This window comes from Notolepis coatsorum, assembly GCF_963971535.1.
Source record: "Notolepis coatsorum genome assembly, chromosome: 9".
NCBI lineage: Eukaryota > Metazoa > Chordata > Actinopteri > Aulopiformes > Paralepididae > Notolepis > Notolepis coatsorum.
In genome coordinates this window covers 102,164,631-102,180,266 of record NC_140173.1, presented here as the reverse complement: position 1 = coordinate 102,180,266, position 15,636 = coordinate 102,164,631, and the positions used below count along the sequence as shown (strand labels likewise).

Here is a 15,636-nt window from a genome sequence, read left to right as displayed (position 1 = left end):
ATAGAACATCCTCAACATCCTTGTACAGACATTGAAGGATCTCAGCCTTCTGAGGAAGTAGAGTCGGCTCTGGCCCTTCCTGTATTTGTACCTAAATTGCACCTCATCCCATTTCTGCCTTGCACTATATAGTATTGTATATTAGTACACTGCACAGTATTGTATATTATATGGTAACTCAGTTACGTCTATGCTGCATCGAACATTGTACATATGTCTAAACTGAACACTGTGACCTAATTTTTTTTACTTCTAATTTACATGCTATACTATGTTATTTTATTTCATACTTATCTTGTCTAGCACAGTCTCTGGAGCGTAACAGTAAGAAGCATTTTGTATAAAAGTATTCTGTACTTCTGTATGACAACTATTAAAGAAACTTGAAACTTTTACAGTGCCTCTGCGTGTTTTGACCCGTTCAGTTTGTTGTCGATGTGCACACCGAGGTATTTGTACTCCTCAACCATGTCCACATCGACTCCCCTGATGGAAACGGGGGTCACAGGTGCACTCCTCCTCCTCCCCAGCTCAACCACCAGTTCCCCGGTCTTCGGCACATTTAGCTGCAGGTGGTTTTTATCGCACCATGTGACGAAGTCCACTACCAGTTCCAGTTAGACCGCTACCCTACCCAGCCACACCTAGTGCTTAGACCTCTACGCTACCCAGACGGTCACGCCTCCCATTAGGAACTTTCTTAACCAAAACGTCTGTGTTTACAAACATCACCGATGTAAAGAAACGTAAGGTTATGTATATAACCAAGTTCTATGAATTCTGGTGACGCTCAGCGTCAGTCTGCACTGACTTCACTTTGTGCATGCGCACTGAATAAAAAATTCCACAATGTACCTTTACATACCAACATTCGTCTGGCCACACCCCTATCCGCTTACCTTCATAAGGCCTAACAAAATTAATAGTTGGTTTCAGGTTGGTTGTCAGTTTGGCCATGGGTAGGTAGGGAATTTATTTTATTTAATTTTTTTATTTTATTCTTTCCCACGGCGACTATGGATAGGGAATTTCTTTATTTAATTAAAATGTTCACAACAACATGGATGCATGTACTCTGCCAGCATGTTTAATATCCATAATACTAAATGTTTGACTAAGATTTCTATGAAACTTTATTCTTAAAAAAAAAAAAAAAAAAAAAAAAAATCGTTTTTTTTTTATTTATAATTTTTTTTTTTAAACTCATAAAATATATTGGGTCGCACCTAAATCGGCAGGGTCGGTCGGCAACCTGAAACCAACTATTAATTTTGTTAGGTTATATACATAACCTTACTTGGTTATATACATAACCTTACGTTCTATTTAATTCTGGCCTCCGCTCAGCGTCAGTCTGCACAAGAGGAGCTGAGCGGAAGCCAGAAGCTCGACAAATGTACCCCGCTGAGACAACCATCAGACCGGGGAGGACCGAGCCCCCCGACACTCCCTAATGGAGGGATACCCTCCCTATTGGAGGGCGGGAGGGAGACGGATCCGACCGTGCGAAGAGGAACTCAAGCAACTCAACGCACAGGGTGAGCAGACCGTGGCTTGACCCCACGACTACGCACACGCACAACCCGCATGCCACCAGGGAACGAACGGAAGGAACAACCCTCGTTACTGCCCCCAAAATCACGGGGTCAAGAGCAAACTCAACCCCGTGGCAAGGCCGTAGCAGCGGAGCGCGAAGGAAGACCCATACCCACCAAAGGGACTGGATCCCCAGGAAAAAGGGGGCCCGGAGAGGTCAATGACGCCAGGCATCAAGACCCCACCAGGCGGTCACTTAGTGACACCGCCCCCCACATCGCCAGCGTATTCGGACAGGGCCCCTCCAAGAGCAGGCCCTTTCCCCCCATTAGTACGCCGCCTGGCACACTGACCCTGCAACACAGGCAGTCAGCATGGCCGTAAGCACTCAAAAGGTTAACCAACGGAAGCAGGCAGCGGACCGGGGAAAAACCAGGCAACAGGCTGTAGACCCCGAGCCTGGAGCACTGCGGACAAGACAGGCGCCAAAGGGGTCAACTGAAAACAGCACCCCGGCGGAAGGGGCGTATGCTGGCATTGTTGCGCACCATAACAAAGCCTCCATCAAAAAAAACCCACCCAGAGGGGTAGAGGCAGAGAAGGCTGACACGATTGGCAGACGTCATGAACGTGCAGGGGCACACTCAACCGGGTAACCCGGGAGTTGACTGCTCCAACACACCAGGGAATCAACCACCCTCTTGGTACCACATACGGTGGTTGTTCCTATAACACCTCAAGAAAAAACTCCAAAACACACCTGCGGGTATACACCAGCTATACCGCAGTACAAGTGTTTCAGTTTCCAAAAAAGGGGTTATCCCAGGCCTACGGTTTCAACGAAACATTACTTCGAACCGGGCCCGGCGGCCTGGGAAGCACACAGGGATGCCAGAGGAGGTCCAGAAGACCACCCCAACAGCCCCCTCTTCGCCATGCGTGAGAGAGGAGCGAATAAAGGAGAACCAGCCCCTTATAATAGTGCCAGGTACAACGTGTACCCAACAAGGGTCTCCATAACGCCTAACCCTGTGACACCCGGGCCGACCCGGCATTTTTCCCCCCGAAAAAAGCACAAGTCCCTCAGGGTACCAGAACAGCAGATCTGCATCCCCGGCGGACAACGGGTTAACTGACCTGGACCAGCGCGACCAGAACCAGTCCCGTGCCCTAACCACGCCGACATGCCCACTCCAGGGCCCTCATTCATCAACGTCTCTTACGCACAGATTTGTGCTTAACCTGTGCGTACGATCATTTCTAAGCAAAGAGTGGGATTCATCAATTTCAACTTGAACTTGACTCCGTGCTTACCTGTACGCACAGGTCGGAGCACACTTAGCTGACGCCCAGTGGTAGAATATCGTTACTACGCATAAGCGCTCCTCAGTTCTGCATTAGTTTCAAGGCGGAAATAAAGACACTGGCGCGTGTTCTGTATGACCCCCGTAATCCATTATAGTTCATTGTAAAATAGCAACAGTAGTGTAATTATGGTCAAAACCCTATAAATAGCATTTGGAAAGATCTTTCTCTCAGAATGAATGCAGCATGGTTTACATAGCGTTATCGGAATATACGGGGTGTATTGACTGAGCTCCGCGTAGCTCAACTCGTTATTATTTTGCGCACAGACCGCAGAAACACGGGAACGTTTTGATTATATTTAAAAGGCTTTACGTTAAACGAAACAAGTGGAATTTCGAAGCTGTAAGCAGAATACAAGTCATATGAACACCCACGATATAGTGTTCTTCCCCCTTTTTACTGTATAAGAAAGAATAAAAAACACATTGCAATGACACCAGATAGTGGACAGACTATGTATATGATGGGATTCAAGTTCGCGTTTTTGTTGATCATAGGCATGCTGTCAGAGTATGATATCTTAATCAAACATTCTAGAACATTTGTCGTCACAGATCATGTCCTAATAGAACATAGGCTATGGCATGGTCCATCGTGATATTGTGTGGACTGTTATTACTGTACCGGTACCACCCATTGTGACAACAGCCTTGTGAGTCCCGCACACAAACATGATGGGATTCAAGTTCATGTATTGAAAGGCAGGCTACATCATACATGCAGTGAGATTCATTGTTCTTGTATATGCTCTCGTATTATTGTTTATATAGGCTACCCAATACTGACATCAAAATAGATTGTAGTATGCCTCTAGAAATCATATGCAGCAGGTAGAAAATTGATGGAAAATCCATTGCGATTTGGAATAAAATTAACTTTAATCCCTGGGTATTAATCAAACAACACAGGAAAAGGCAGTCATATTCCAGCACGGTCTTTATTAGTGTTTGCGCTGCCCAGGCAGCAATGGTTAATAGATATCATATCCGACATCACCGTTCTCATAACACGCTTCCCTCGGCTTAGTAAATTTTTCCACATTTCATGGGGGTATTCCATTACCGTATATGGTTAATCGGGGCGGTTCTGGTATGCAAATACTTAAAACAGTGCACGAGCTCAAACGTAGGATCAAAGTCATATTCATCATGACAGGTGTGCGTAGAACCTGCGTACGCACGTGTAGTGAATCCCGATTCTTCTGTGCTTACGTGTGGAAATAGAACACTTCCCACGCCACGTTGATGAATGAGGGCCCAGGAGAGGGGGCAGGTATGCGTGTCGATCTAAAACATGAAAAGAGGGCGCCACCCAGGCGGTCCCATTTATACCGCGCTCAGTGGCCCACCCCAAGGGCGTGAGACCCCTCTACCTATGTTCTGATCTATTCCGTTAACATCCCCCAGATATGAACGGGAATCCGTCGAGACCCAGTAACAGGCTCTCGGAAGAGGAAAAAATCCCCATCCCATAAAAACGCTGTTTTAATAACGAACAACCAAGGCGTACTAGCCTCCTGCATGATTCTGAACAGAAACACCCCGAGCCAGCACTATGTATGCGTCGAGACCCAAACACATCAATGAATAGTCTAACCAGACACCAACATTGGTCCTTCAAGTCGCCTGGGAGAACGACAAGAAGTTTGTCGTGCTTCATATTCTCCACTCTTTTTATTATTAAAAAAGAAAGAAACACCGACTGACATGAATCCCACGTGACGCAGCCGAGGGTATTTTTTTTTTACATTTTTACATCCCGCCACCCCTACCACAGAGGAGAGACGGAACTCCTCAGAGAGACTTCCCACGTGAGCCATAGATTGAAAAGTCACGGTAACATTGAGTCATGTGACCAACCGACTCAAGTTACACGTATATCGAGCGTAGTAGAACAGTAAGTTCCTACACTCTGTCCCGACAACTTGACAACAGACCCTACATACGGGTCTAAACTCACGGAAGCCGTCGTCCAATAGAAACGTGCCTAGTGACGTTTGCTATGACGGGGTGAAACCCAAGACTCAACCGCCTGTGATAGGTGCGGAGTCTGGGAAGGCTGCAGGCCTTGCTTAAGCTCTAACATGAATGTAACACCTAGCCCTCCTATCAAACCCATACTAGCGAAAGATTCACACGTTGCATCCCCATCATATGTTTGGTGAATAAACACACAGTTTGTTAACAAAAAAGATACAGTCCCTCCTTAGAAGGGACTCTTTATTTTTCAACAAATCATAGTAGGGCCGGGAAGGGAACAGGGGGGGGGACCACAGAGGGAAAAAGTCATTATCTTTAGCGACGCCTGCCACGAGCCGCTCGGGATTTGCCACCCCGGGGAGCCCCGGAGGGACGGTAAACGATCGGCGGCTGGTCTCAACGATCCCTACCGTCACCTCCGGGCGTAGATGGGCCGGCTGCAGTGGCGGAGGCGCCCTCTCTCCTCCTGGCCTTCTTCGCCGAAGGTCCAGCAGTGGCGGTGGTAGCAGCGGCGGCCACGGCGGAGGAACCTCGACGACGCGGCGGCCGTCTGACTCCACCGGCAACATCGGGCGGGGGGAAATGAGGCTGGAGCACGGAGCGCTCCTCCTGCATCTCCCTGCAGGTTGAGGTCATCAGCTGCAGTGCCGACCCGAATAATCCAGCATCGGAGAGGGGTGCCGTCAGAAGTGGAGTCCTCTTCTTCTCCGGCACACGCGCCTGCTCCAGCCAAAGGTGGCGCTGGATTAGAGTGGCCAGGGCTCGCACTTTCCCAGCGGCTATAGCCTGCGGCTGAATCAGATGCAGGATGGCTCCTGCCGACTGGGCGAGCTGATCATGTTGTAAATCAGTCAGCTCCGTGCCGCCCGTCAGTATCCCGGACATGAATCTCGCCAGCTGCGCGATGTTGGAAGTGGCAGCTAGAGATTGTATCCCGGAGATAAATGACTGGTCACTCCAAAACGCCAACCGCCTCGCCGATTTCCCTTGGGGAACCGGCTTCCGTAACGGCTCCCATACCATCTCAGGACAAAGGAGCGCCGCCATCGGCCTATCAAGCCGTGGCACGCCCTCCTTCATGCCGTCTACCAAACCCACCACCCGCGTGACTTGCACGTAGGCGGGAGTAAGGCCCATGATGTGGGAGACCACCTGTCCCTGACGGACGTAGGCCTCTATTGAAGGAAAAAATGGGCAGACAACGTCCACCCCTCTCACCGGGCGACGTTGCCATAGATGACCTATGAGATCGTCAGGGATAGGAACAGGTAGTGGCTGCGGCAGCGGCACGCCGTTTGCAATTGCATACTTTCCCCCTGCATACTTTCCCCCTCCGAGCCCGCGTCCCTCACATGCAGCAGACCACTGGTTAAGGAGCCACATTCTGATGTGGCTGATAGCAGGGCATCCCGCCGCCGAGTCGGAGGTTCTAACCCAACATCTGCGGACGAGGAACCCCAAGGAGACATCTCACCCCCCTCCAGTGTTACCTGGACAGGCGGGAGACATGTCTCCACCGGGCCTTCGAACAAGAACCCATCCGCCTCTATCATGTAGTCCTCTGTTTCCATCGGCCATGTAGAGTCAGACGCATCCTCATCCGGCTCCAGCAACTCACCAAAACCAGGGCGTTCGCGTCTGCAAGCCACCATCTTGCGACGGGAGCGATCTGACGCAAAAGGTTTGCGTCTCAAATCCCCCGCAACCAAAGGTGTCGGCCGCCCAACAGCGGACGACTCCCCGGAAGCAGAGGAACCAGAGCCAGAACCAGGCCATCCCACAGGAGACGGCGCTGGTGCACCAGCTCCTTGGAGAGGCAAACTACCCATCGGACGCCTACCGGGCGTGGCTGCGGACCACGAGAGAGGCCTCAACCGCGCTCCAAGACGTACGACGGAGGCGGAAATGGAGAACCGCTGGTGAAGGGTGGCGTTGCGAGCGCGGCCCTCCGAGGTAAACATTATGACTTAGCTTTTTTCTTTTGAAATATATGAGAGAAGAAAAAAGAAAGAAAAAATTTAAACACGTATCAACTTTCTTCAACTAAACAACCTCGTCAAGTGTGGGTATCTACCGAAGGCACTTCCTTGTGGTGAAAGTGAAGAAGGAGGCGAGTAGGTGACCACACACCTGAAACCCTCCCCAGCATGTCCAAATGACTACAGACCGGTGGCACTCACCTCTGTGGTCATGAAATGTTTCGAGAGGCTGGTCAAGGACCACATTTGTGCCTCCCTCCCCAGTGATATGGACCCTATGCAATTTGCATACAGGACAAACAGGTCCACCGACGACGCGGTCTCCCAGGTACTGCACAGCACCCTCTCGCACCTTGACCGTCAGAAGGGGGGCTATGTGAGACTGTTGTTCATTGACTACAGCTCAGCGTTCAACACCATAGTCCCCACCAGACTGGTGGACAAGCTGATCGAGCTAGGTCTGAGCTCCGCCCTGAGCGCCTGGGTACTGGACTTTCTGAGCGAAAGACCCCAGGCGGTCAGGGTGGGGGGTCAGACCTCCAACACCATCACCCTGAGCATCGGGTCCCCCCAGGGCTGTGTTCTGAGCCCCCTGCTGTACTCACTCTACACACACGACTGTGTGGCCAAGTTCAGCTCCAACTCCATAGTGAAGTTCGCAGATGACACGGTGGTGGTGGGGCTGATCTCGGACAACGACGAGAAGGCCTACCGGGAGGAGGTGGAGGTACTGGAACGCTGGTGCCAGGACAACAGCCTGCTCCTGAACATTGGCAAAACCAAGGAACTGATCGTGGATTATAGGAGAGGACAGCAGGAGACACACACACCACTGATGATAAACGGGGCTACCGTGGACAGGGTGAGCAGCTTCAAGTACCTGGGGGTCCACATCTCAGAGGACCTGACATGGTCAACACACATAGGCACAGTAGTAAATAAGGCGAAACAGCGTCTCTACCACCTGAGACAGTTAAGGAAGTTCAGAGTATCGGGGAAGATACTCCAGTCCTTCTACTCAGGAGCTGTAGAGAGCATCCTGACCGGAAACATCACTGCCTGGTATGGAAACAGCACGGCACAGGACAAGAAGGCCCTACAGAAAGTGGTGCGCTCAGCCGAGCGTACCACGGGTATTGCACTACCCCCCCTGCAGGTTCTATACAACAAGAGGTGCAAATCCAGAGCCTGCAGGATAATGAAAGACCCTCACCACCCCAATAACAGCCTGTTTCAGCTGCTGAGGTCAGGCAGACGCCTGCAAATCTCAGCTACTAGGACAGAGCGGTTTAGGCTCAGCTTCTTCCCCCAGGCCATCAGAGCCATGAACAATGTACATTGAGTGCTCAGAACATTGAACTGTCCACACACAAGCACACATGAACACACACACGACACGCACACTGTGCACGCTCACACACGAGCAGCCACTTAACACTTTAACATGAGCGGGCACACACTCATGTCGCACACACGCACACTTATGGCCAAAGGAAAGGTCACTTTAAATTAGAATAACAGGAACAGTGTATTGCACTACCAAAGCTAACTAGCATGTCACACATGCGCTGTAAATAACTATGTACAGATACCGAGATGTCACTCCATGTTACCTGCTATCTGTTACTGCACAATGTTGTTTCTTCTTTTGATTCTATTATATGTACCACTGTATTGCACATCGTTGCGGGCAAGACCACCCGCATTTCATTGTATACCTGTATGCCGTGACAATTAAAACTCTTGACTTGACTTGACTTGACTTGACTTGACCTGCTTATGAAGGTAAGCGGATAGGGGTGTGGCCAGACAAATGTTGGTATGTAAAGGTACATTGTGGAATTTTTTATTCAGTGCGCGCGTGCACGAAGTGAAGTCAGTGCAGACTGACGCTGAGCGGAGGCCAGAATGAAATAGAACCATTCACAGCCATAACATGCAGCGAATACAATTGGAAACTCATATTTACCCGTTTGTATTGTGTTAGTCCTGTTATCAAGAGCTCAGTCAATCAATTAGAGAATGAAACATGTCTCCATTCTGAATTTCTATCCATTTGTTTACGTTTGGATCAGTGATTGGGCCTTTAACTCCCCGCCATTGACGAGTATAATCGTTATTGGCCACCAATCGTTGAACGCCAACAACGAGTATACTCGTTATTTGATCGTTATTTATTTTATTCGATATTTCTATTCATTACAGGTGCACAGACTTGGGGTTAACATGGGGAATCCTCATGATAATGTAAAAGTGCAATACCGGCCGCATCACGCTAGATGGCGGTATCGAGCACCCTTTCTACCCTTGTATCTTTCTCTGTGGGACGGCCCCAGGTCTCTGGTTTAATTTTTCCTTGTTGGGCGAGGCGAACGGTTCTGCCGGTTACATTACACCCTCCCACTCAGGGCATTATGGGGTAGAACACATAGTAGCATATTACAAAAACCTAGGGGTCCGCAAAGACAACTTCAAACTGGAAATGGTAACAACAGATGAGGTACTAAAAAAACTGAGCGCCCTCCAACCTAACAAGGCCACTGGCCATGACAACATCCCCTCCAAATTCCTCAGAGACTCAGCAGCCGCCATCACCCCAGTCATCACACACATAATAAACCTCTCCATAAAACAGGGACATGTCCCCAAGGACTTCAAAATTGCGAGAGTGACCCCCCCTGCACTAAAAGGGCAGCAAATTAGACCCAGGCAACTACCGCCCTGTTTCTATTCTTACCTCCATCTCGAAAGTCATGGAAAAAATTGTCTACGAACAGGTCGAAAGGACCTAGCGGGAAAAAAATCAAATATACGAATTCCAATCTGGCTTCAGAACATCCCTCCACTGACACATGCCTTCTCTATTTGAACGACCACATCAAACAAGAGGTGGACGCGGGCAAATACTGCGGCATGGTCATGCTGGACCTACAAAAGGCCTTCGACACTGTCAATCACTCCATTCTGTTTGACAAGCTAAAAGCAATTGGTTTTGATAGTTTATCAGTGAGCTGGATGCAATCCTACCTTGAGGGGAGAGAACAGATGGTGGAGGTAAACGGTACTCTATCCCCACCCCCCCTCACAGTGAGCTGTGGTGTTCCACAAGGAAGCATACTAGGACCGCTACTGTTCCTAATTTATGCAAATGACATGTCCTCAGCTTGTGACTGCAATTTGTTCTTGTTCGCGGACGACTCAGCCCTGCTGGTCTCTGACAAGAACAAGTTACAGGTTGAAAAAACCCTCAGCTCAGAACTCGGCAGAATCTGCATCTGGCTCGCTGATAACAAACTATCATTACACCTGGGTAAAACAGAGTCCATTCTCTTCGGATCAAATAACAAACTCAGCAAGACCGACGGCTTCTCAGTTACAGTGGGTGACAATATTGTCACAAGGAAAGATGAAATTACATACCTAGGTTCCATCCTAGAGGCAAATCTTTCCTGTGACAAAATGGCATCCAATGTAATAAAAAAAGTCAACCAACTAACTAGATTCTTGTACCGGATCTCCTCTCTGGTAAACAAGAATACCATGAAGACTCTGGCAGGAGCACTCATTCAAGGGTACTACGACTATGCTTGCACCTCATGGTACCAAAGCACCTCAAAGGCGCTAAAAACAAGATTACAAACATCACAAAACAAACTGGTCAGACTACTACTTGACCTTACTCCTAGAACCCACCTAACCCCTGCCCACTTTAACTACCTAGGATGGCTTAGAGTAGACGACAGAGTACAGCAACTTGCAATGGGCCTGGTCTACAAGATACACTATACGACCAAGGTACCCATGTACATGTCAAAATACTTCCCAAAGGTCAGTGAATACCACGACCACAACACCAGAGGGAGCTCAACAAATCATGTTAAACCCAGATTCGGCTCAAACAAGGGACAACACGTTTCGCAATTATGCCACATCAATGTGGAACGCCCTACCCACAGCTGTAAAGGAATGTGAATCACTACCCACTTTTAAAACCACTCTCAAGGAGCACCTACAGGAGACTGCAATTCAAAACTGGCCCCTGTAAATACCCTAACCCAACCCCCCCTCCAATGTACAGTAAATGTCCTAACCCAGTAATACACGAGACCCTCTTCTTGGACCTAGTAAGGTTGTCGATAATCCAATGTACAGTTACCTCCCCTCCCCCCCGCCTACCAATCCCCCCCCACCCCACCCATCCAACCACCTCCAATGTACAGTTTTCGGGATAATAGCGTATACAGGCAAGACATGGCAACGTGTATAGTGGAATTGACGTGTAGGGCTTTTAAGGATTTCATGAATTACCCTAGACCGCTCTAAAATCATACTTATATTCACCACGGTATAACACAGGAACGTATAAATGGAAAAATTATCTATCTATGTTTTGCATCTTGACCGGAAGAAACTCAATGTCAAATGACTATAGTATTGTATCCATGGCTATAATATAGAATATAGATTTAGCTCTACAAACAAGGTGACTAACTCCCATCGTTTACAGCGTGGCAGTAGCTACCACAGGATAAGGCTAATAGCTGGCAGCCAATGAGTTAAAAGGATCATGAGTGAACTTGAAACATGGACAAACGCCATATTTCCCTACTGTCCCAGCATGTTGTCTCTTACATTCCTGTCTTCGGCAGTTTGGAATGTGGGTGATATAGGTACATGTGAGGTCGCTCTGTCATGTGCTAAAAGCTGCTGATGTACACATGAAGTGGATCAACAGGGATGTAGGGTTAACCCGAGTTTAACCTGATCCAAATCTTTATGAATCATAGTATAGATTATAGGAAGTAGTATCAGATTGGTGCAAGTTACATGGAAATAGGGTAATTTTAATTAAAGAAAAACAAAATCATATTCTTATTATTCTTTTTTTTATCCACTTTTTCCATTTTTTTCTCCCATCCCAATTTCACTGTGCCAATTCTCCCCTCCCCTGTCTTGAACGTTGCTCGCATATGCCCCCCACTGGCCGGTTGTAGGGAGGATAGAAGCCTTGCATCACATGTCTCCTCCGGTACACGAGGAGGCAGCCTATAACATCTTTTCACCTGCTAGCGCGGACTCTCATTGGCGAGGACTCGGAGTAACGTGTGGGAGGCTCACACTACCCCCGCCATTTCCTGTCTCTGCTGTGCAGGCGTCCCCCAACCGACCTGTAGGAGTCGCTGTCCACAACGTCCAGATTACCACCCATCGACTTCCACCCGCTGACTCTGCCAATTGAGTTAGTATGACGGCCGGCCCAAGCCGGAGGCAACGCCGACAGCCGGATTCGAACCCAGTGTCTCTTGCGTTGGTGACGAGCACAATGTCCGCTGCGCCACCCAGCCGCCTATATTCTTATTATTCTTATAATAATAATAAAATAATACATTTTATTGATAGCACTTTTCGAGAACTTTTTTTTCTAGAAAAGTTATGTTGCGCAAGAGATAAGTCTTGAGGCAGGATTGGAACATTGATAGTTCATTCCAGTCATTTTGATAACCCCCTCTCCTTCCTGTCTTCACCCTCCTTTCTGTACTCCTCACCTCCTTCATGTAGCACCTGGTCAATCCCTTCCCCCGCCCCCTTCCTTTATAAAGTGGCCCCAGAAAGAAGTCAGGGTTCTTGACTCAATTCTCCTAGTCAGAGAACGTCAAGTCCTCTACCAAACTCATAAACTCATTTGTATTAGATGTTAGATATTAGATTTGTTTTAACAAATGCATGGTGTCTTACACAGAGGCAGAGCACCAGGCTGGACAGGGGGAGAGAGCTCCAGAGAGAGGGAGAGAGGTGTCTTACACAGAGCACAAGGCTGGACAGGGGGAGAGAGCTCCAGAGAGAGGGAGAGAGGTGTCTTACACAGAGCACCAGGCTGGACAGGGGGAGAGAGCTCCAGAGAGAGGGAGAGAGGTGTCTTACACAGAGCACAAGGCTGGACAGGGGGAGAGAGCTCCAGAGAGAGGGAGAGAGGTGTCTTACACAGAGCACCAGGCTGGACAGGGGGAGAGAGCTCCAGAGAGAGGGAGAGAGGTGTCTTACACAGAGCACCAGGCTGGAGAGGGGGAGAGAGCTCCAGAGAGAGGGAGAGAGGTGTCTTACACAGAGCACCAGGCTGGACAGGGGGAGAGAGCTCCAGAGAGAGGGAGAGGTGTCTTACACAGAGCACCAGGCTGGACAGGGGGAGAGAGCTCCAGAGAGAGGGAGAGAGGTGTCTTACACAGAGCACCAGGCTGGAGAGGGGGAGAGAGCTCCAGAGAGAGGGAGAGAGGTGTCTTACACAGAGCACCAGGCTGGACAGGGGGAGAGAGCTCCAGAGAGAGGGAGAGAGGTGTCTTACACAGAGCACCAGGCTGGACAGGGGGAGAGAGCTCCAGAGAGAGGGAGAGGTGTCTTACACAGAGCACCAGGCTGGACAGGGGGAGAGAGCTCCAGAGAGAGGGAGAGGTGTCTTACACAGAGTCAGAGCACCAGGCTGGACAGGGGGAGAGAGCTCCAGAGAGAGGGAGAGAGGTGTCTTACACAGAGCACCATGCTGGACAGGGGGAGAGAGCTCCAGAGAGAGGGAGAGGTGTCTTACACAGAGCACAAGGCTGGACAGGGGGAGAGAGCTCCAGAGAGAGGGAGAGAGGTGTCTTACACAGAGCACCATGCTGGACAGGGGGAGAGAGCTCCAGAGAGAGGGAGAGAGGTGTCTTACACAGAGTCAGAGCACCAGGCTGGACAGGGGGAGAGAGCTCCAGAGAGAGGGAGAGAGGTGTCTTACACAGAGCACCATGCTGGACAGGGGGAGAGAGCTCCAGAGAGAGGGAGAGAGGTGTCTTACACAGAGCACAAGGCTGGACAGGGGGAGAGAGCTCCAGAGAGAGGGAGAGATGTGTCTTACACAGAGCACAAGGCTGGACAGGGGGAGAGAGCTCCAGAGAGAGGGAGAGAGGTGTCTTACACAGAGCACCAGGCTGGACAGGGGGAGAGAGCTCCAGAGAGAGGGAGGTGTCTTACACAGAGCACCAGGCTGGACAGGGGGAGAGAGCTCCAGAGAGAGGGAGGTGTCTTACACAGAGCACCAGGCTGGACAGGGGGAGAGAGCTCCAGAGAGAGGGAGGTGTCTTACACAGAGCATAAGGCTGGACAGGGGGAGAGAGCTCCAGAGAGAGGGAGGTGTCTTACACAGAGCACCAGGCTGGACAGGGGGAGAGAGCTCCAGAGAGAGGGAGGTGTCTTACACAGAGCATAAGGCTGGACAGGGGGAGAGAGCTCCAGAGAGAGGGAGGTGTCTTACACAGAGCATAAGGCTGGACAGGGGGAGAGAGCTCCAGAGAGAGGGAGAGAGGTGTCTTACACAGAGGCAGGGCACCAGGCTGGACAGGTTGACGTGGCGCGGAGCGAACATGTGCAGCTGCTGCAGACAGGAGATGGCAGCCGCCTGCACCAGGGAGTCGGAGTGATCCTGCATGATGGCACAGCCCACCAGACACGACGAGCGGATGGTAGAGATGGTGGCTCCGTTGCCTGGCAGGACAGACAGACGGAGAGATCAGACGGAGAAGCGGAGGACATTTCAAACCTTTACTTAAACTCGAAAGGCACGTTGAATGTACATACAGAGTTACGCAAAAATAAGGCATATAAAATCACAGCATATAAAATCATAACAATAAGACAAGTAAAGGATAACAATAAATTAAAACATGTACAACTTGATTGACAAAGGTTGGAGATCAAGGTTTTAAACTCTGCAACAGAGGGGAGAATCTCAACCTTTAAGGACTGTTGGAGTTCATTCCATGAGCTAGAGGGGCATCATAGCAAAATGCAGATTCATCCTGTTCAGAGCAAACTAGAGGGACCTTAAGGACCAGCCAGTCACTAGAACGGGTTCCATAGGTTCCAACATTCCATTTCAATAATGATGTATTATAAGGAGGTAGCCTACCAATAAGGGCCTTAAAATGAACAAATACCATGACATTACTAGGTCTCTCTCCCTCTGGATATTAATGGATTACACTGCCACCTGCTGGTACATTTGTAGAATGCAGTGCTGAACAGAATGTGCAGGATAGCGTCAGAGGTATAAGATGTGTTTAGTTGTTAATGCAGCACTCAAAGTGCTGAAAGGTTCTTTATACAGTACCTACCTCTTTGTGTATTGTATAGATTCTTATTGTATTTGTACTGTATTATGAATTCACATGTGTTTATTTTATTGTAAAGATTATTATTGTATTCGTACCCTATTATGTATTCATCCGCTTATTGTATAGAGTTATTGTATTTGTACTGTATTGTGTATTAATATGTGTTTATTGTGTATTGTGTCCGGTTCAGTTACTTACTTTATACAGGGTTCCCATTCCCACAGATATTGCAAAATGAAATTCAAGTACTTTTCTAAGCACTATTTTCCATTTTAAAAGGGGCATTTAAAAAGGATACAATTCCCCTTTAACTCATTGACCGCCGGGAATTAGTCGGCCCCCGTTCTAGCACTGCCACGCTTTAAAAGATATGAGTGCGTCACCTTGTTTGTAGAGCTCTAACTATATTCTATAATAGCTATGGATACAATACTATGGCCCATTTGACATCACCTATCTATCGTTCAATATGTGAAAAAGAATAGATTTTTCCATCCATACGTTCCCGTGTTATAGTGTGGTGAATATAAGTATGGTTTTAGAGCGGTCTAGGGTAATTTATGAAATGCTGAGTTATAGCCCTATGTCAATTCCACTATAGACGTTGCCGTTTCTTGCCTGTACACGCTATTA

General features: G+C 48.9%; 1 protein-coding gene across 1 annotated transcript in view; it reads right to left on the bottom strand.

The window, feature by feature from the left end:
- The window catches only part of heatr5b (HEAT repeat containing 5B), a 227,685-nt gene that overhangs the window by 105,137 nt on the left and 106,912 nt on the right, over window positions 1-15,636 (bottom strand). The window contains exon 20 of the mRNA XM_084321947.1: window positions 14,205-14,374. Within this exon, the coding sequence (XP_084178073.1) occupies window positions 14,205-14,374 (170 nt within the window). The remainder of the gene's footprint in view (window positions 1-14,204; window positions 14,375-15,636) is intronic.